At 40.6% G+C, this 19,636-nt stretch overlaps 1 protein-coding gene and 1 non-coding gene across 3 annotated transcripts in view; both read right to left on the reverse strand.

The window, feature by feature from the left end:
• The window catches only part of ACADM (acyl-CoA dehydrogenase medium chain), a 38,290-nt gene that overhangs the window by 10,043 nt on the left and 8,611 nt on the right, over positions 1–19,636 (reverse strand). The window contains exons 3-11 of one of the 2 annotated variants that reach the window (XM_073357315.2): positions 18,408–18,505; positions 18,232–18,301; positions 13,581–13,681; positions 13,411–13,491; positions 7,025–7,155; positions 5,671–5,779; positions 3,746–3,886; positions 3,546–3,641; positions 1,940–2,188 (exon numbers count right to left, since the gene is read on the reverse strand). In XM_073357315.2, the coding sequence (XP_073213416.1) occupies positions 1,940–2,188; positions 3,546–3,641; positions 3,746–3,886; positions 5,671–5,779; positions 7,025–7,155; positions 13,411–13,491; positions 13,581–13,681; positions 18,232–18,301; positions 18,408–18,505 (1,076 nt within the window). Of the gene's footprint in view, positions 1–1,939; positions 2,189–3,545; positions 3,642–3,727; positions 3,887–5,670; positions 5,780–7,024; positions 7,156–13,410; positions 13,492–13,580; positions 13,682–18,231; positions 18,302–18,407; positions 18,506–19,636 lie in introns of both variants that reach the window. The other variant, XM_073357314.2, reaches the window with a different exon arrangement.
• On the reverse strand, positions 1,359–1,451 carry LOC140916693 (small nucleolar RNA SNORD45). Its single transcript, XR_012160606.1, has one exon. It is a non-coding gene; the product is annotated as a small nucleolar RNA SNORD45 (small nucleolar RNA).

The following is a 19,636-nucleotide window of genomic DNA, read 5'->3' on the forward strand; positions in this document are numbered from 1 at the left end:
GGGTACACTCAGAGACCAGAGAAGGTACTGGGACAGAGCTTGAGTGGACTGAGCTTTTCTGTAGAGAAGGTAAAGAACTGGAAGGAAGGATGTTTTGTCTGAGACTTGTGTAATTGGGCTGGGGTTTCAGATTTCTTTCCTGTTTCCCTCCAGTAAATGGTCCCATAACACTATTTATAGATTCACTGACAAAGGAAACACACACACACACATATGGAACTGGAACAAGATCTGGGCCCCAATCCTTGGCTGCCTGTGTGCGCCACAGCTAAACTTGGGGAATGCAAAGCCATAGTTGTGCTTATCTTGAGCTGGTTCCCTGATGTGCAGTACTCTGAGTACTTGAAGTGGCTTTTTGTTTAAGTAATCATAAAATGCTGCTATTATGGGTCCCTCCTTTCTGTCTATGTGATTTAGCAAATGGGTGAGGATTACCACCAGTATTGCACCAGGCAAGTATAGTGGATCATCGTGTAAGGAAGAAGAAAATTCAATCCCCACTTCAGAAAGACTTTTAAAATAGTCTGTAGATTTGATTATTTATATTAACTGTTTTGTATAATTTCAGCCATGTTAGTCTGTATTCGCAAAAGAAAAGGAGTACTTGTGGCACTTTAGAGACTAACCAATTTATTTGAGCCTAAGCTTTCGTAAGCTATAGCTCACTTCATCGGATGCATTCAGTGGTCACTGAATGCATCCGATGAAGTGAGCTGTAGCTCACGAAAGCTTAGGCTCAAATAAATTGGTTAGTCTCTAAGGTGCCACAAGTACTCCTTTTCTTTTGTATAATTTCAGTTTCCTTAAAAACTGTTTAAGAACAAACAGACTGAAGTGGGGGATTAAAGTCTATATTCTTCTCTACAGTTTTGGTTTCTTTCCTTTCAGTCTCAGCTTCCTCTTACCGTGCCTAAGCAGGTGCTCCCTGCTGTGAACTTGAGCCTCACTGAACTTCCACAGTAGCATTGCAGAGGAGCTTACTAAGATAACATTGGACACCTGCTATACCAACAAAGTGCTAACAGCGGCAGCCTTCCTTTTACTACACAGCCCTTTATGTTGTGGCTTAGTTTAAGAGTTATCTGAATTGGGCTGAGAATGTTTGATTAAAACTAATTCAGGCTACTTAAGTACTGGCCATGTAGTGTGGGGTCAGGACAAAGCATGTTTAAGCCAAGTTTAAGAATGGTGTTTTAGCCTACATGCAGGCTTGCTATGCCAACATTTCTGTGCTCAGACTTAAAACAGCATTTAGAAAGATGGCTCTTACTTGGAAAGAGACACTCAAGTGCCACAATAAAAATATCCACATAATATGAGAGTGCTCTAAAAACTGAAGGCACAAGTAGCACCTCTCTCAGGTCTCAAGAGTAATTCTAAGAGCTAAAAAGGAGTAGTGACAGTCATCAACTTTAGTTTCAGATAATACATGCCAAGGCTCATCATTGATTTAGGAAGCTACTTTGCCTCTCAAAGCCAAATATCCTCCCCTTCCTCACTCCTTGGGTAGCTCAGAACTGCTTTTTCCAATCCATCATCCCAGCTCCCTCCAAAATGGGGGCAACAGAGTGAATGAAGCGCTACTACGACATGCTGCCTAACCCTGGCTAAAACAAGTTCAGTGATGGAGATAAGGGAGATTCTGTGCCTTTGGATGGTGTGGGAGGACAAAACAGAAGGGTTCCTTGGCACTGCAAGTCCCAAGCTGCCTTCTAGGCCAGTCACAAAGCTATCCTCCTTCCCCAGTCTACTAGAAGATGCATCCTACCTCCAGAGGTGCAAAGCAAAACCTGCACACACAAAAAAGTGAGGTGGGGAGGGAGAAGGCAGCTTTTCAAATTTTATTTAGTAGTCTATTTTAAAAGCAAGCAACCACTAGCTCATTTTGTAGAAATAATACAATCCCTATAGTAATATTTTAGTTATTTGTTTTACTTACCTGATAGATTTTGGCATCTCTCATTAGTTTTTCTACAGGATATTCACTATTAAATCCATTTCCTCCAAAAATCTGGACTGCATCTGAAGCTATTTGGTTTGCAACGTCACCAGCAAATGCCTTTGCAATGGACGCGAAGTAAGTATTTCTGTGACCAGCATCAACCTCCCAAGCAGCCCTTTGGTAAGCCAGTCTAGCTAGTTCCACTTTCATTGCCATTTCAGCCAGCATGAAGGACACTGCTTGGTGCTAGGATTGTTAAAATAAAAGCAGGTTAATATTGCCTAGTTGTGATTCTACAGTGAATACAAAAGAAACAATGTAGCTTCTTTAATATTGTGGGCAAAGCAGCATATGGAATTAATTCTGTTCAGAGATATGCTATGGGATGGGGAATGGCAGAATCTCACACCTATAACTTGGGGCATAGTTCCAAGTACGATATATACTCTTCCAAAAGCTGAATTTTTTTTAGTAAAAAAGGGAAGCATCAGAGAAGGGGGTCGGCTTATGAACGGGTATACAGAGAGGGGAGAAGTGGGACACAGCCTCTCCCCCCAACAGAGGAAGCAAGGAGAGGCAGTACAGCCAGCAGAGCCAGAAGGGAAGAGGCGGGGCCAGAGTCTCTCCGCTTCTAGCCACGCTGCTCTCCCTGCAGCCTCCGAAGCAGGCAGGCTGCAGCCGCGCCGCCCGGCCCAGCCTGCTGGAATAGGCTGCGGCCACACCGCCTGACCTGCCAGAGCAGCTCCAGCCAGGCCAGAGACATCCTCCCCTGGCTCTCCCCAGATAAGGTGGGAAGGGATGGGGAGACTGTGGGGGTCCCGGGCTAGGGGTGGGTCATGTGGGCGGTGGTCACAGGAGTTACTCTCCTGACCCCCAGCTTCTCCCCCCCAAAAAACTTCCCCACCAGTTGCTGTCCCAGCCCATCAGGGTAAGCAGCTGGAGTGCCAGGACACTTTGTTTACTTAGGTTTACCTCCGTGCCTGCGGACGCTCAAGGTAAATAAAGCATCTCGGCCTGCCAGCAGCTTATCCTGATGGCCTGGGAGCCAAAGTTTGCCAACCCCTGAATTATAGGGTCAGCTTATGAATGGGTCATAAACATTTTCCATTTTTACTTATCCATCTTGGGGGGGAGGGGGGGATCAGCTTATAAACAAACTGGCTTATAATTGAGTATATACGGTAATTAAAAATTAAAAACCTATTTAATTACAAAATTTAGCTTTGAACTGCACCGTTTAGCTACATTATTAATGCGGTCTGTATCCTGCTTTACATCAAAAAGAAAAGTTGGTATCACGTCTTCTCTCCCCTGCAGCTGTCTGCCCAGTAAGTAAGGAAACTGAAGTATCTGGCTGATATAATTCAGCCCCAGCACATTGCTTTGAAATAACTTACCATTTACCAATTCATTCTTTAAAAGTTTCTGGAGTTAGTACCTGGTTAGCTTTATTTATGGTTTTATATGGAGTGCTCAACTCTACCTTTCCATTTGAAAAAGCAGAGTGAGAGCAGACAGATACTATAAAGTAGTCCCATGAAAATAGAGTATCTTAACAACACATGCTACGAAACTGTGGCTTGTAACTTTTTGCGTAACTTACCTCTATAATTGGTTTTCCAAAGGTTTTTCTTTCCAAAGCATACCTAGTAGCTTCATCCAATGCTCTCTGTGCTAGCCCAACAGCACCTGCTGCTACCTGTATAGTTCAAATACAGTACATAGTAAAATCTGAATTCTCCACTTTTACCTTAAGTTTTTTTGTTTGCTTTATTAAAAATGCACCTTATTGCTGCTACTTACTGGAGGTCTGGTTTTATCAAAAGCTCCCATAGCAATTTTAAAACCAACTCCCTCAGCACTTAGAACATTTTCTTTGGGCACTCTCACATCTTCAAAGACAATACCTCTTGTATCTGAGCAGCGCTGACCCATATTCATCTCCTGAAAAAGAAGTTTACAAAAGGTACAACTGGAACTGAATACTTCCATGGCATGACATGTTTTCTAAATTTTGATTTACTTGAAAAGAAATTGAAACAGATTTTTTCAACCAAGTTTTCAAAGTTAAACACACCAGATGCAGCCACAGAGCACTCAGACATGCATATTGAGTAACTCCATATGCAAATACCTATTTGCATCGCAATTAACCACTGTGTGCATTCCTGCCCTTTGTTTTATAAACCATATTTTTAAACAAAAGACAGATTAGCTCTCTTGAGAGCAAAAATTTAAACAACTGCCCTGACTGCATTTGGTGGTTTTAACCTTGAAGAGTTACTTCTGGTTGATAAACAAGCAACCAAAAACAATTTCTTTACTTATGCTAAAAACACTCAAGGAGTTCATTAAAACAATGATTTTTTTAAAAAAAAAAAATCAATCATTCTTTTCCTTATGCTTTTTATTCCCTTTATTTTTCTAAGTACAATGAAAAATCGCTAGTTTCACCTTTTGCTTACAGCCATTTTCTAAAGCAGTTTCAAGCACTAGCAATAAAACATTTTAGTGACAAGCTCTTTGAGAGAAACTGTTCTTTCAGAAATAGATTCTACTGAAATGTTATAAAGTCAAAAATATTTCTATTGAAGTTTGTTTTGTACAAGGTTGTTTTAATTTTGGATTTATTTGAGAAAATACAAATATATAAATTTCAGGTTTAAGTTGATATGACAGAGTCCCTTTGATCACCCCCAAGAAATAGACCAATCAGTAAACAGAATTTATGATACCGCTCCACAATGTAAAACAACAAATTTGATCTGCAGCATGGCTCCACCTGTTGCATATACTGGTGCTGTTCAAGTGGCAGAACAGCCATGGCTGGGAGTCAGGAAAGGAAAGGAGAGACATACGTTCTTCTTCTAAATAAATGGACATTTCAAAGTTACCCATCAAGTTGGCAAAATTATTTCAGGCACTACACTGGCCCATGAGTCATTCCCCTTCTCCCCCTTCCCCTTCACAATTTTTGTGGGTGTGTAATCACATTTTTCCCTTTCCATGCTACTTTTAAACACCCACACAAACAGGAAAAAGAGATTGGCTCTCTATGCAGAGGATCCAATGAAATTGACTATACATGTAGTTATGTCAAATACACAACAGTAAAATATAGAGGATAAGTAATTTTTCATTTTCAATAGTTAGGTGTTACTTGAAACAATAGGTAAAATCTTTTCAGACAGAATTCAAGGTGTGCGGTTTTGCAGATAAGCTGCTCCTTCCTTACTCCCATCAGTCATGCTTCCTTGCGCGCGTGCGCACACACACACAGATCAGCAGTCAAAAGAAAGTCAGTCCTCTGATTACAAGAAAAGTTGGTCTTAGGTGCAATTCTGATTTCACATATTTCTTATGTGCAGTGGTGTAACTCCATGGTTATTTATAGAGTTACACCAGTGTAAACAAGATCAAATCAGGCTTTTTTTTTTTTTAAAACCATCCAGGTGACCAAGCCTCATGTTGACTTGAAATAAACCCATAATACTAATATGATAGACCTAGTAAGTCACCACTAATTTATTTCAAACATCTTTAAAAATGAGTCACAATATAGAAATAGCAATGAGTACAAAAATGTTTTCTTGTGCTAGGCACAATTATGTTGTATACCTAATATGTTAAAAAGCATTCATATTAATAGTATCATTACTGTTTTTGAAAAGTGCAATTCCTAGTACCTAACTAGCACTCTTATAAATATCTATGCATATACACCCCACCTTTCTTCCAATTTGGATTCCAGGGCTGTCTGCTTCCACAATAAATCCAGTAAAGGCTTTGCTGGCAGGGGCTTTCAGATCAGGACTGGAACGAGCTAACAAAAAATACCTAGTGCAAACACACAGTAACTTGAGTGACTCAAACCTGTCTTCATGATTAAGAGATAAACAGTTACAAGTTTTTTTTAAGATAGATATTAACTACCATATTACATTAACCCTATCAAGAGATTCTTAAAAGGAGGCATTAAGTTCTTTTCTTCTGGCAGATGACATGAACAACAGACAGCCTGCTTTAAATTGGAAATATTTCTACTGAGGCACTTACATACCACAGTGGTGGGTGTATTGGAAGTGCCAACAAAATTACACAAAACAACTGATACAAAGAACCGTTTCCTCATATTGCAATGTGATTTTTTATTATATTAGTTACTATCTTTAGGAAGGTTATGAAAAAGCTATTGCAGAAATGGGTCATTTCACAGCAGATCAAGGGTTAGGGGAGGAGGTGATTGTGTGAAAACCTTTAGTCTCATGGAAGGGACTAATTTTATTCTTCTAGGTCTAAGTTGCAGCTCATTTCTAAAAGAAAAATGAAACAAATTCGATAAGTCACCTCCTGTAGTATTCATTGATGACATAAGATATATGCTAGGTGGTATTAAATGGTTCCTCCTTAAAGATCTTGAACCATTAAGCAAATTTCTTTGAAGCAGGTTGTACAGGATATTAGCTAGGTCAGGATGAGAGAACTGTACTTCTAAAAAAAATGCTCTTTTCAGACTTCAAGGTAACAACATCTAGATTTGGGGATAGCTCGGAAAGTATTCTCTTTAAGACACCACACAAATGTAACTTTTTTTTATAACCATCTGTGTGGGAAGTGACACGTGTCGTATAGCTGTATATGTGGCTAGAAGAAAACTACGCTCAGTGACCATGTATACAATCAAGGCAGAGTAATGAATAATAAGACAAGTTCTTTTGAGTACTGTGCAAGTAAGTCATTCTCTGAACTTTTCCTCCCTTTAAAAATAGGTAGAATTAATTGGCTTTTAAATCATGCTGCTATCAAACAAATTTTCAGTAGTTTTGTTATCTGGTGGCTTCCTTAGTAGATCTTGTGGGGCACTAAAGTGTGCACTGTTAGCTGCAAAATTCTGTAGTGATATATTGATCACAGCTCAAAATAGAATGTAATGAACATGAAGATTTAGAACAGGGATCATAAAAAAGAGAGCCTAATACTTATCTTAGTCAGAGGAAATTTTCTGTTATATATAAAACATGGTGAAGGGCTGAACACAAAGTAATTGAAACCGTAAAGCCAATTAATAAGCAGTTAATGTACCAGTTAGCTTTGCCACCATTGGTGATCCACATCTTTTGACCATTAATGACATATTCATCTCCTTTCCTCTCAGCTCTCGTTTTTATACCAGCCACATCAGAGCCTGCTCCAGGTTCTGTTACACAGTAGGCCTAAAAGGGAAAAAAAAAAAAAAAAAAAAAAAAAGCAAAGCAAGGCACAGAATAACAAAAGTCACTTCATTTTATGACGAGGACTGAATAGACTATCACACTGTGTAGGTACCAAACTATTGCTTATAATGGTCTTGATTTTTTCATCTCACTCAATGTGTTTCCACAAATGAATTAAAAGAAGCCTTACCAAAAAGAATAGATAAAATGCAAAAATATGTTTAATAGGTTTAAACTTCCAAAGTAAATTACTAGACATTGTGGAAAATTTTGACAAGCTATACTGTGCAGTTTACTTTTTGAAATAATAGGTAAGTAGTAAGTAATGTGGGTAACAACTCAATTTTATTTTTATTTTTTAAGATTCCCCTGTTATCTTTATATCCTTGATGCACCATAGTGTAAAAACTGTTAATAATTCAGTCTGTGTATAGTAACAGTGCTTTACTGGGGGACTGAATGGCTCTTAAAATTATCAGAATACAAACCACCTCACTTTTAAGCTGCTAATTTGAATCCAGCCCAGGCTGATAGTGACTGAAAGTTTGTATTCAATATTCAGAAGCCTATATTAAAAAAAGGTGGTCTCAATCCAGTGATGTAAGCGACTGTGCACTACTAAAAATGGCACCTTGTTGGCAGAAAACACATGGATTAAAAAGGAATGGACTTTCTTCTCACCTCTAGGATATGGTCCCTAAAGGATATGCTTAAGTCACACTACTGATTTAGACTCTAATACCAGTATAATTTTGAATAGCGAAAGTTCCTTATTTGATACAGAAGAGTATACCAGTGTGTCAGAGAGTAGAACTTAGTCCAGTGTTTGTACTACTTCTATTGAGTACAAAAATCCCAATTGTATGAGCGTCGCAGGGTTCAGGATGCAATCCAGAATAGCGAGGGGTTGAGTAACCACCTGCCCTGTAACCCTGGGTGCCTCAAATGCTTTGCTACTGTAACTCCAAGCCATGACATTCACAGTCAGCAACAACATGCAGGTCATGCCCTCAGTGCCTATGTATATCTGCAGCTCTGGTCCTGCAACTCTGACCCTAGCAGCCTGCCTGCAACACGCCTGTCACCCCTATGTGGCTTTCTGCCAGCCTCGGTTAATATTTGCAGGGTGATCCCAATACACTCCCAATCCTAATTGTTCCCCAAACTGTGTGCTCTAATGTCCAGCCCTCTCTTGGACAGTTCAGAAAAATATAAGGTTTATTTGTTCCTCTAATGACACAAAAGCACATGACAGCTTATTAACTTAACTGGAGTAAATACACCTTTCCCTTTAAACACAGTACTGAATTGGCTTATAGTAAAAATAAAACAAATTTATTTACAATAGGACATAGGCTAACTGGTGCCAAGAAAAAGGAATAATGTTATAAAGTGTTACAAACGAATCAAAAAGTCTCAAACTTAAGCTAGCAAAGTACAGGATTTGTTCAAGATGGTTTCTCTCACCAGTCTTCCTTTTTCCCCAGCCATGGCTGACTTCCTCTCAGTCAGGACCTTCCACAGAACCACAAGGGGCTAGCTTCCCCTTGTCTTCCTGGGTGAAAGATCTTTGCCTAATGAGGTTTCTCACCTATATTCAATTCCCAGGGACTTCAAATCTATCTCCCTCCTTCACTGAAGGACCCATCTTTCTTAGCTTACAAGAGCTCTGTTCCCTTGTGTCTGTCTAGTGATGGATGCCAAAGATGGCTTCTTTCTTTGCTTATATCTTTCAAAGTTCAATTACTTTGTTTTAAGAGGCAGGATGACCTCATGCTGTTTTTCCTTTCCTCTGGTCTTCCCATCCCCCTGTACGTAAATAGGGCTTCCACTGTTTTGATTGCGCCATGCTTAATTTACATAGGAGACAAATAGAGGCCTTGTCTCCTATCTGGAAGGAAGCTTGTTTCTCCCTATTTGGCCACAGACTTTAAAGCATAATATCATTATGTATCCCTATCTCCTCAGATAGTATTAATACATACATTTCACAATGAGATTAATCACTAGTGTGTCATTAGTTTTTAGAGAGGACCTCCACTCTATACCATCTTACAATACAGTAGTATTGTATATTACCATTTGATTCAATTGCTTATCATTTGAGGTTCAGCCCCCATCTTTATATACAAGTAAATACATCTGCAATGTATTTTTCAAAAAGTAAAACCAGACCAAGCTTCTCTCCTGTTAGGCATAGACGCCATGCTATCTCCTCCTGCACTTGACTTGATAGTTTTATTTACCGAACATGTACCTTCATTGTCTGCCTGAAGACGAGGCTTTGTCTAAGGCAGTCTGTGCTTATGCATTACATGCCAAACACATTTTAAGAATATAATTCTGGTGCATATTTAGAATTTTGTATACACATCCACTACATACATCATGCAAAAATGTTAATCATCAGTGAGTTATTAGTTTTCTAATGATAACTTACATGCCACCTTTTAAATACAGATATGACATATTAGGTACAGCGATTATGTCAGGCCTATGTTAGGATTATGACAAGGGCTGCTGACAGAGTGAAGCACAAATGAGCCCCTGTGCCAAAATGAGGCATGTCTTAGTTTAGCTGTTAAAGAAATGCTGTCTTTCCACCCTCCATGCATCATAGTATCAGAAACAACACTGACTGAGATGGCATTCATATTTCTTGCCAAAAAAATTACTGTTATGCTCAGTTCTGAAAGGCAATTAGCCTTTCATTACAAATACACACAAACAGCAGGCTGTCAAGTATGTAATACATACACACACATACACAGGTACATACAGTATAAACACGTGCAAACATATTCATCTAACGTTCTACTCTCTACATGCAAACTCGAACTGTTTTTCCTAATAGATCCCATCAAGGAACTGGTGAAGCCCTTTACTAAGACAACTATTGATATAGATCATCAGGAAAGTGGGGCTCACATATAAACTTTAGTTTTATCTTTCGGATACAGTACAAAGCAAATCTTAAGACTAAAGATACCACAACATTAGGGGTGCTCTATTCTGTATAGGCTCTGATAGGGTGGAAGCTCACAATAAGCCACTGTGATGAATAAGAATACTAAACACATTTATTGCAAATTTCTGATAAATGAGACACATTGATAAAGCTAAGTTTCTTGGACTACCAGAACTAAAATTTACACATTTGGGATTAGGGTATTGAAAAGCTACTTACTGATGCAGTCCTCTAAGTATTTAAACAAAAAAACACACAGGGTCAAATGAGTCCAAGCAACTGAGTGATTAATTGGTTTACTATGCTGATAAAACTTCAGTAATAGATAAGAACATAAGAATGGCCATACTGGGTCAGACCAAAGGTCCATCTAGTCCAGTATCCTGTCTTCCGACAGTGGCCAATGCCAGGTGCCCCAGAAGTAATGAACAGAACAGGTAATCATCAAGTGATCCATTTCCAGCTTCTGGCAAACAGAGGCTAGGGACACCATCCCTGCCCATCCTGGCTAATAGCCATTGATGGACCTAGCCTCCAATTTATCTAATTCTTTTTTGACCCATTATAGTCTTATCTGTCACAACAGCCTCTGGCAAAAAATTCCACAGGTTGGCTGTGTGTTATGTGAAGAAATACTTCCTTTTGTTTGTTTTTAAACCTGCCACCTATTCATTTCATTTGGGGACCCCGGTTCTTGTGTTATGAGAAGGTGTAAATAACACTTCCTTATTTACTTTCTCCACACCAGTCATGATTTTATAGACTATCATACGCCTCCTTAGTTCTCTTTTTTTCCCCCAAGCTGAAACGTCCCAATCTTATTAATCTTTCCTCATATCACAGCCGTTCCAGACCCCTAATAATTTTTGTTGCCCTTTTCTGAACCTTTTCCAAGTCCAATGATATCTTTTTTGAGATGGGGTGACCACATCTGCACGCAATATTTAAGATGTGGACATACCATGGATTTACAGAGGCAATACGATATTTTCTGTCTTATTATCTATCCCTTTCTTAATGATGCCCAACATTCTATTTGCTTTTTTGACTGCTGCTGCACATTGAGTGGATTTTTTTCAGAGAACTATCCACAGTGACTCCAAGATCTCTTTCTTGAGTGGTAACAGATAATTTAGACCCCATCATTTTATATGTATAGCTAGGATTATGTTTTCCAATGTGCATTACTTTGCATTTATCAACATCTGCCATTTTGTTGCCCAGTCACCCAGTTTTGAGAGATCCTTTTGTAGCTCTTTGCAGTCTGCGTGGGACTGAACTATCTTGAGTAGTTTTGTATCATCTGCAAATTTTATCACTTCACTGTTTACCCCTTTTGCCAGAGCATTTATGAATATGTTGAATAGGACTGAGACCAGTACAGACCCCTGGGGGACACCCCTATTTACCTCTCTCCATTCTGAAAACTGACCATTTATTCCAACCCTTTGTCTCTTATCTTTTAACCAGTTAGCAATCCATGAGAGAACCTTCCCTCTTATCTCATGACTGCTTACAAGCCTTTGGTGAGGGACCTTGCCAAAGGCTTTCTGAAAATCTAAATACACTTATCAACTGGATCCCCGTTGTCCACATGCTTGTTGACCCCCTCAAAGAATTCTAGTAGATTGGTGAGGCATGATTTCCCTTTACAAAAACTATGTTGATTCTTCCCCAGCAAATTATGTTCATCTATGCGTCTGACAATTTTGTTCTTTACTATAGTTTCAACCATTTTGCCCAGCACTGAAGTCAGGTTTACTGGCCTGTAATTGCCAGGTTCACCTCTGGAGCCATTTTTAAAAACTGGCATCACATTAGCGGTCCTCCAGTCTTTTGGTACAGAAGCTGGTTTAAATGATAGGTTACAGACAACAGTTAGTCGGCCTACAATTTCACATTTGAGTTCCTTCAGAACTCTTGGGTGAGTACCATCTGGTCCTAGTGACTTATTACTGTTTAGTTTAGCAATTTATTCCAAAACCACCTCCTCAATATGGGACAGTTCCTCAGATCTGTCACCTAAAAAGAATGGCTCATGGGGATGGCAATCTCCCGAACATCCTCAGCTGTGAAGACCGATGCAAAGAATTCATTGAGTTTCCCCGCAATGGCCTTATTGTGCTTGAGTGCTCCTTTAGCATCTTGATTGTCCAGTAGCCTCACTGGCTATTTAGCAGGCTTCCTGCTTCTGATGTACTTAAAACATTGCTATAACTTTTTTGTGTCTTTGGCTAGCTGTTCTTCAAATTTTTTTTGGCCTTCCTAATTATATTTTCACACTTCATTTGCCAGAGTTTCTGCTCCTTTCTATTTTCCTCACTAAGATTTAACTTCCACTTTTTAAAGGATACCTTTTTTGCCTCTCACTGCTTCTTTTACTTTGTTGTTTAGCCACGGTGGCTCTTTTTTGGTTGGGGTATTCATTTAAGTTGAGCCTCTATTATGGTGTTCTTAAAAAGTTTCCATGCAGCTTGCAAGGGTTTCATTTTTGGTGCTGTATCTTAATTTCTGTTTAGCTAACCTCCTCATTTTTGTGTAGTTCCCCTTTCTGAAATTAAGTGCTACAGTGTTGGGCCGCTGTGGTGTTTTCCTCGCCACAAGGATATTAAATTTAATTATATTATGGTCACTATTACCAAGCGGTCCAGATATATTTATCAATCTGGTTTCTATACTTCAACTCTAATATGATACATGTTGAAACTTATTCAGGGTCACGCATTCTCGGTGCCTTAATTTCCATATTTGAGAGTGTAAAGTGCTTTGAAATCTGGAGCTAAAAGTGCAAAGGAATATTTTATGTTTATCCTGTTCTTTTGTAATGCTCTATTTTTGGCTGCTTATTTATGCAGCCTTTATTGAAGCAGACATCTGAATCCTCACTATCTTCTAGATACAGCAGCTACTGAGAGTTTATAGTACTTCAGCATGTTTTTATGCCTTTAGGTGTTGGGCCATATTTTTATACATTTTCTGAAATCTGCCTGTGATTACATAAATGTGATTTTTTTCCACCTCCCACCCCAAACTCCTCTTCTTGAAATAGAAGTTAGATTTTGAAACAACTACTTCAGGACTTCTGGTTGACTGTACTCCAGATAACTTCTATTTGCTAACTGAATGTGTTCCACTTACTATCCCGGACCTTACAGTAAATTGTGATGTCTAGTTATATTTAAATACCTATTTGAATTAAGTACATATCCCTTTACATTTTCTTCAAAAGAAAGCAAAAGAAGATATCATGGACCATAAGCATTCGACAAAGTAGCAGCTACACTTACACACATCAATGGCTCCTCAGTCATTCTCCCCAAATATTTCTTCTGCTGTTGCTTATTTCCTGCAATGATGACTGGCATTTGCTACAAGAGAAGATTTATTCTTTTAAAATAGTGTACAGCATTCTATAAACTCTGGTCAAAAATAGTACAAAAAAAATGTTAAGACTTACTCCCAAGGAATTTGCTTCAATAGCAGTTTGGACCCCTGTACATCCATAAGCTAATTCTTCTGTAATAAGGCAAGCTTCGAAACTGCCAAGGCCCAGTCCACCTACAGTTAAATAGTTTATTTTTTTACCAAAAATAGTTTACAGCCAAAGCATGCAACAATTCTTTATACAGACAAATTCAAGGAAATATGAAAAACATATCCCCTTGGATATGTCTGTATTTATCACATTTTATCCAAATAGTCAATTCCCCAAGCATGAGAATTTAGAGTTTTGCCAAACAAGAAAGACTTTAAAAAATAAAATTTCACACTCCAGGGTTTCTGTGAGCGATCTTCTTGCAAGCTACAAAGAACTAAGACAAAAGTGTTTTTGTATGAACTTCTTGTTGTCAATACTGTTGCTCTCTGCCCTCCATACTGGACCCTTGTGCCTCCAGATTCTAGCTGTTATCCATCCAGCCGAGAATTTTCCTGGACCATAAGAGTTCTGAGCTGAAAAGCTGGCAGTGTGGACTCCTACACCATCCCCCTTCTGGCCCAAATGAAAGGAATGTGCTCCAAATAGTCTCCAATTGGTGAATGGTCCCTCTGGGGTCAGCCCTTAGGCTGTTCTAACTGGTGCCAGAGGTGGGAAAACTACGGCCCGCAGGCATGTCCTGCCCGGCCCTTCAGCCTCCAGCCCCTCCCCTGCTGTCCCCCCTCCCCGCAGCTGCATAGGCAGTGCGGCTGGCTCCGGCCAGGCTGTGAACTCCCACTGCTCTGAGCAGCATTGGGGGGCGCGGGGGGTTGGATAGTGGGTGGGGTCCCCAGGGGGGCGGTTTGGAGCAGGGGGTCCCGGGAAGGGGCAGTCAGGAGACAAGGAGCAGGGGGGATTGGATGGACTGGGAGTTCTGAGGGAGACAATCGGGGGTGGGAAGTGGGAGGGGGCCAGGCTGTTTGGGGAGGCACAGCCTCCCCTACCCGGCCATCCATACAGTTTCACACTCCGATGTGGCCCTCAGGCCAAAAGTTTGCCCACCCCTGGCCTAGGCCAAGACAGACAGAGAAATTGGGAAGTAATCAGCTCCCTGACACTTCCCCTACTACACCAAGTAGATGCCAGCCATAGCAGAGAATCTGGCCCTAAATTGATAGGTCTCAATCTAACCTCCAGTTTCCACAGTCAGCCCGAGTAGTCCTTTAAAGCCTACAGAGGATAGTGTCTTTTTTTGTGATTGCATCACATTGTTACCAGACTTGAGGCCTGCAACAAAATGATTTATTCTACAACGATCACTCTTGATTAATTCCATATTATATTTAGATACTGTAGTGAGATTCCTTCAAAAATACCCTGGTTTAAAAAAATAAAAATAATAATCACTGAAGTTAACTATGTACCTTCTTCTAAATCACACTACAAAAGAAAATCTGCGAGGAAGAGATGGGGTCCTCCTGACATGGAAGGGGAAGAAAATCTCCTAGTGAGGAGAGCTTTAAATTATGTTCAAAAGGTGGCAGGTGACCAAAGCCCATAGATAGGCATAAAGAAGGCAACCTTAAAAGAAGGCTAGGTGTTGGAGGGGCAGTGGGACATGGAAAATTACAGTAAGGTCATAGGAGCAACAAAAGAGAAATCAGTGGGGGAAACTGTTCAACATCTTAGATTTCTATACACAAATGCAAGGAGTCTGGGGAATAAACAGGAAGAAGTGGAAGAGAGTCGTACATAAGCTAAATGATGACTAAACCAGCATCACAGAAACTTGGTGGGATAAGTCTCATGACTGGAATATTGGTATAGAGAGGTATAGCTTATTCGGGAAGGGCAGGAAGGGAAAAAAGGGAGGAGGTGTTCCATTATACATCAAGAATACATGCATTCTGGGGTCCATGAAAAGGTAAGAGGCAGACCAGCTGAAAAAGTCTCTGGGTAAAGATAAAAGAGGGGGAAAAGGGTCATGGTAGGGGTCTACTATAGGCCACCACATCAGGAAGAGGAGGTGGAGAAGGCATTTCTAGAACAAACAGAAATATCCAAAAACACAAGACTTAGTAGTAATAGAGGACTAACTTCCCAGACACCTGTTGGAAAAGTAATACAGCAAAACACAATTTCCAGTAAGGCTTGGAATGTACTGGGGACACGTACATCCAGAAAGTGAAGGAAGTAACCAGGAGGACAGCCATTTTAGACTTGAGAGGGAATTGGTTGTGAATCGGAAGATGGAAGGCAATTTGGATGAAAGTGATCATGAAATAATAGATTTCCTGATTCTAAGGAAAGGAAGGAATGAGAGCACCAGTATAAATGACAATGGACTTCAACAAAGTAGACAAACTCAGGGAACTGATACGTAAGATCTTATAGGAAGAAAATGTAAGAGATAAAGGAGTTCAGGAGAGCTGGCAGTTTCTCAAGAAGACAATATTAAAGGCACAACTGCAAACTATTCTGACGCAGAGGAAAGATAGGAAAAATAGATAAAGAGGCCAGTATGGCTCTATCAGGAGCTGTTCAATTACCTGAAAATCAAAAAGGAATCCTACAAAAAGTGGAAAGGATGAAAAGAGAAGTACAAAAGAACAGCACAAGTATGAAGGGACAAAATCAGAAAGACTAAGGCACAAAATAAGTTACACGTACCAAGAGACATAAAAGGCAATAAGAAGTTCCTTAAATACAATAAAGTAAGAAAAAAAGACAAAGAAAAGCTTAAGTCCTCTAATTAACAGGGAAGGAGAGCTAATAACTGATGACATCAAGAAGGTTAGGTGTTTAATGCCTATTTTGCTTCCTTCTTCATTAAAAAGGGCGTTACTTCAACACAATAAATATTAACAAGAAGGGTGAAGAAAAGCCAAAATACGTAAAGAGCAGGTTAAAGAACGTTTAAATAAATTAGAAGTATTCAAGTCCACAGGGCCTGATGAAATTCATCCTTGGGTACTTAAAGAACTAGCTGAAGCAATCTCGAACCCAGTAGCAATTATCATCAAGAACTCAAGAGGACTGGAAAAGGGAAAACATAGTACCTATCTTTAAAAAGGAGACAAAGATGACTCAGGAAATTATAGACCCATCAGCCTAACTCCAAAACCTGGAAAGATACTGGAACAAATTATTAAATAACAAATTTGTAAGCACCTACAGGACAATAGGGTTATAAGGAATAGCCAGCATGGATTTGTCAATACCAAACCATGTCAAACCAACCTAATTTCGTCTTTCACAGGGTTACTGGCTTAGTGGATGAGGAGAAGCTGTAGACATAGTATCTCTTGATTTTAGTAAAGCTTTTGACACAGTTCCACAAGACATTTTCATAGGCTAACTAGGGAAATGTGGTCTAGATGAAATTACTATAAAGTTGGCACAAAACTGGAAAGAAAGACTACTCAAAGAGTAATTTATCAAGGGTTCGCTGACAAACTGGGAGGACATATTTAATGAAGTTCCACAGGGATCAGTCCTGTGTCTGATACTAGTCAATAATTTCTTTAATGACTTGAATAATGGAGTGAAAGGAATGCTTACAAAATTTGCCAATGACACAAAGCTGAGAGAGGTTGGAAGCACTTTGGAGGACAGAATTAGAATTCAAAAAGACATTGAGAAATTAGAAAAATTGGTCTGAATCAACAGGATAAAATTCAATAAAGACAAGCACAAAGTAATTAGGAAGGAAAATCAAATGCACAACTACAAAATGGGGAATACTTGGTTAGTTGATAGAACTGATAGGACCTAGGGGGCACTAGCGGATTACAAATTGAATTGAGTCAACAATGTGATCCAGCTGCGAAAAAGGCTATCATTATATTAACAGGAGTGTCGAATATAAGACATGGAAAGTAACTGCCCAACTCAGACTACACTGGTGAGACCCATGTTTGAGTACTGTGCAAATCCTGGGTACCACACTAGGAAAGACACAGACAAACTGGAGAGAGTCCAGAGTAGTGCAACAAAAATGATAAAGTTTAGAAAACCTGATTTATGATGAAATGTTAAGAAAACTGAACACATTTAGTCTGGAGAAAAAACTTGATAGTCTTCAAATTGTTACGGACTGCTATAAAGAAGACTGACCAATTGCTCTCCACGTCCACTGAAAGTAGGACAGGAAATAATGGGCTTAAATCGGCAGTGAGGGAGAATTAAGTTAGATATTAGGAAAATCTTTCTAGCTAGTAGGGCATTTAAGCTCTCGAATAGGCTTCCAAAGGAGGTTGTGGAATCCTGATCACTGAAGGTTTTTAAGAACAGATTGGACAAACACCTGTCAGGAATGGCCAAGTTTACTTGGTCCTGCCGCAGCACAGGGGGCTGGAGTTGATGACTTTTCAATGCTCTTCCAGCTCTACATTCTGAGATTCTATGATAATGCTGTATGTTTTTTCCAGTAGAAGCCCCCAGGCTCTACTATGTTAGTGAATGCTGTTGTATTCGTGCATTTTGTCTTTTAATATCTAGGAATTTTTAAAAATGCACTGAACAAGTCAGCTTGCCTATTGAATATACCTGTTATTCATTTACATCTTCAAATTCGGAGTAGTTTATTTTGTACCAACCACACAACATTACCTTTAAAAAAAAAAAAAAAGTCCTCTGTATCATTCTTCTTCATTTCTCTTATTTTATAAGCTTAAAAAAGCTGCTTACTCACCACAACTTTCTGGTATGTGTGAATTCATCAGACCAAGTTCCCATGCCCGTTTTATAAGGGGAACAGGATACTGAAAAGAAAGTATTTACACCCTCAGTCATTCAATTAATTTCTGCAGAACTCGAAAATGTTGAATATCCACACCTATTTTCCCCACAAAAATATGGCAAGCCTACCTCTCCAGTTTTGTCATATTGTGCAGCAACAGGGATGATTTCCTCTCTAGCAAATTTACGAGCAGTAGCCTGAAACTCTCTCTGTTCATCACTGAGCTCTAGAAAACAAAACATTTTAGTCACAAATTCTAGTTAGTCTTACTGCTTGTTAGAACTACTGATCTACTCCAGTGTTCTCTCTAATTTTTCCCACCCATGTGCGGAATGAATGTTATGTGTACCAATATGGAGGTGAGGTGTGACGCACATAACAAAATTCATGTGATGGGGGTGGGGCCGAGGGGTTCAGAGTTGGGGTGGGGAGTGCTCAGGGAGAAGGCTGAGGGTTGGGGTGCAGGAGTGTGAGGGCTCCAGCTAGGGGTGCGGGCTCTGGGGTGGGGCCAGGGATGAGGGGTTTAGGGCTGGAGCAGAGGATTGGGTGCAGGGGTGTGAGGGCTCTGGGGTGGGGCCGGGGATGAGGGGTTTGAAGTGCAAGCTGACCCGGGGCTATGGCAGGGAAAGAGAACTCCCCACCAGCTCTCTCCCCCCACAGCAGCAGCTGGGCTGGGGGGCAGAGGGGCCTCTCCCCGCAGCGGCAGCTCCAGGGCTGAGGCTGCAGGATAGGCGCCCCTTCCCCGGCCATGCCTGGGGCCATGCCGCAGCAGAGTTGGGGCTGGCAGGTCCCCAGGCCGGTTCCCTGAGTGCCTGCACAGCGTTAAATAGGCTGCTGCCCAGCTTACACAAAACTTAGATCTGCTCCCACCTGAAGGGCAGGAAAAAGAAAAAACATCCTCAGTTGCCTCCTGGGGGCCAAAAAGGCTCAGCCTTCCCCTACCTAAGGGCATAAACCTCCACTTTTCACCTAACTACATGTACAATGCACTTATTGATGATGCAGTGATCCGAAGAACATTAAAAATGTCAATGTGGGCGTGATACTTCCCAGGGGTACCCAGGGTTGTGAAGCACCTCGTCACCACCTGCCCTTAGTGTGGTTGTGGGCTGGGGCGGCATGTAGGAGGGGGCATGGGGTGCAGGCTCCGGGTGGGGACTCAGGGCTGGGGGTTGGTGCGGGCTCCCGCCGGGCGGCACTTACCTCAGGCAGCTCCTGGTCAGTGGCGCAGCAGGGCTAAGGCAGGCTCCCTGCCTGCCCTGGCCCCACGCCTCTCCCAGAAGGGCTGATGCACCCCGGCCTGGCCCCTTGAGGGGGGGGGAGAAGGGGGACACACTTGTCTCCACACGTTGCCCCT

The sequence above is a fragment of the Lepidochelys kempii genome, chromosome 8 (assembly GCF_965140285.1).
Source record: "Lepidochelys kempii isolate rLepKem1 chromosome 8, rLepKem1.hap1, whole genome shotgun sequence".
Lineage (NCBI taxonomy): Eukaryota > Metazoa > Chordata > Testudines > Cheloniidae > Lepidochelys > Lepidochelys kempii.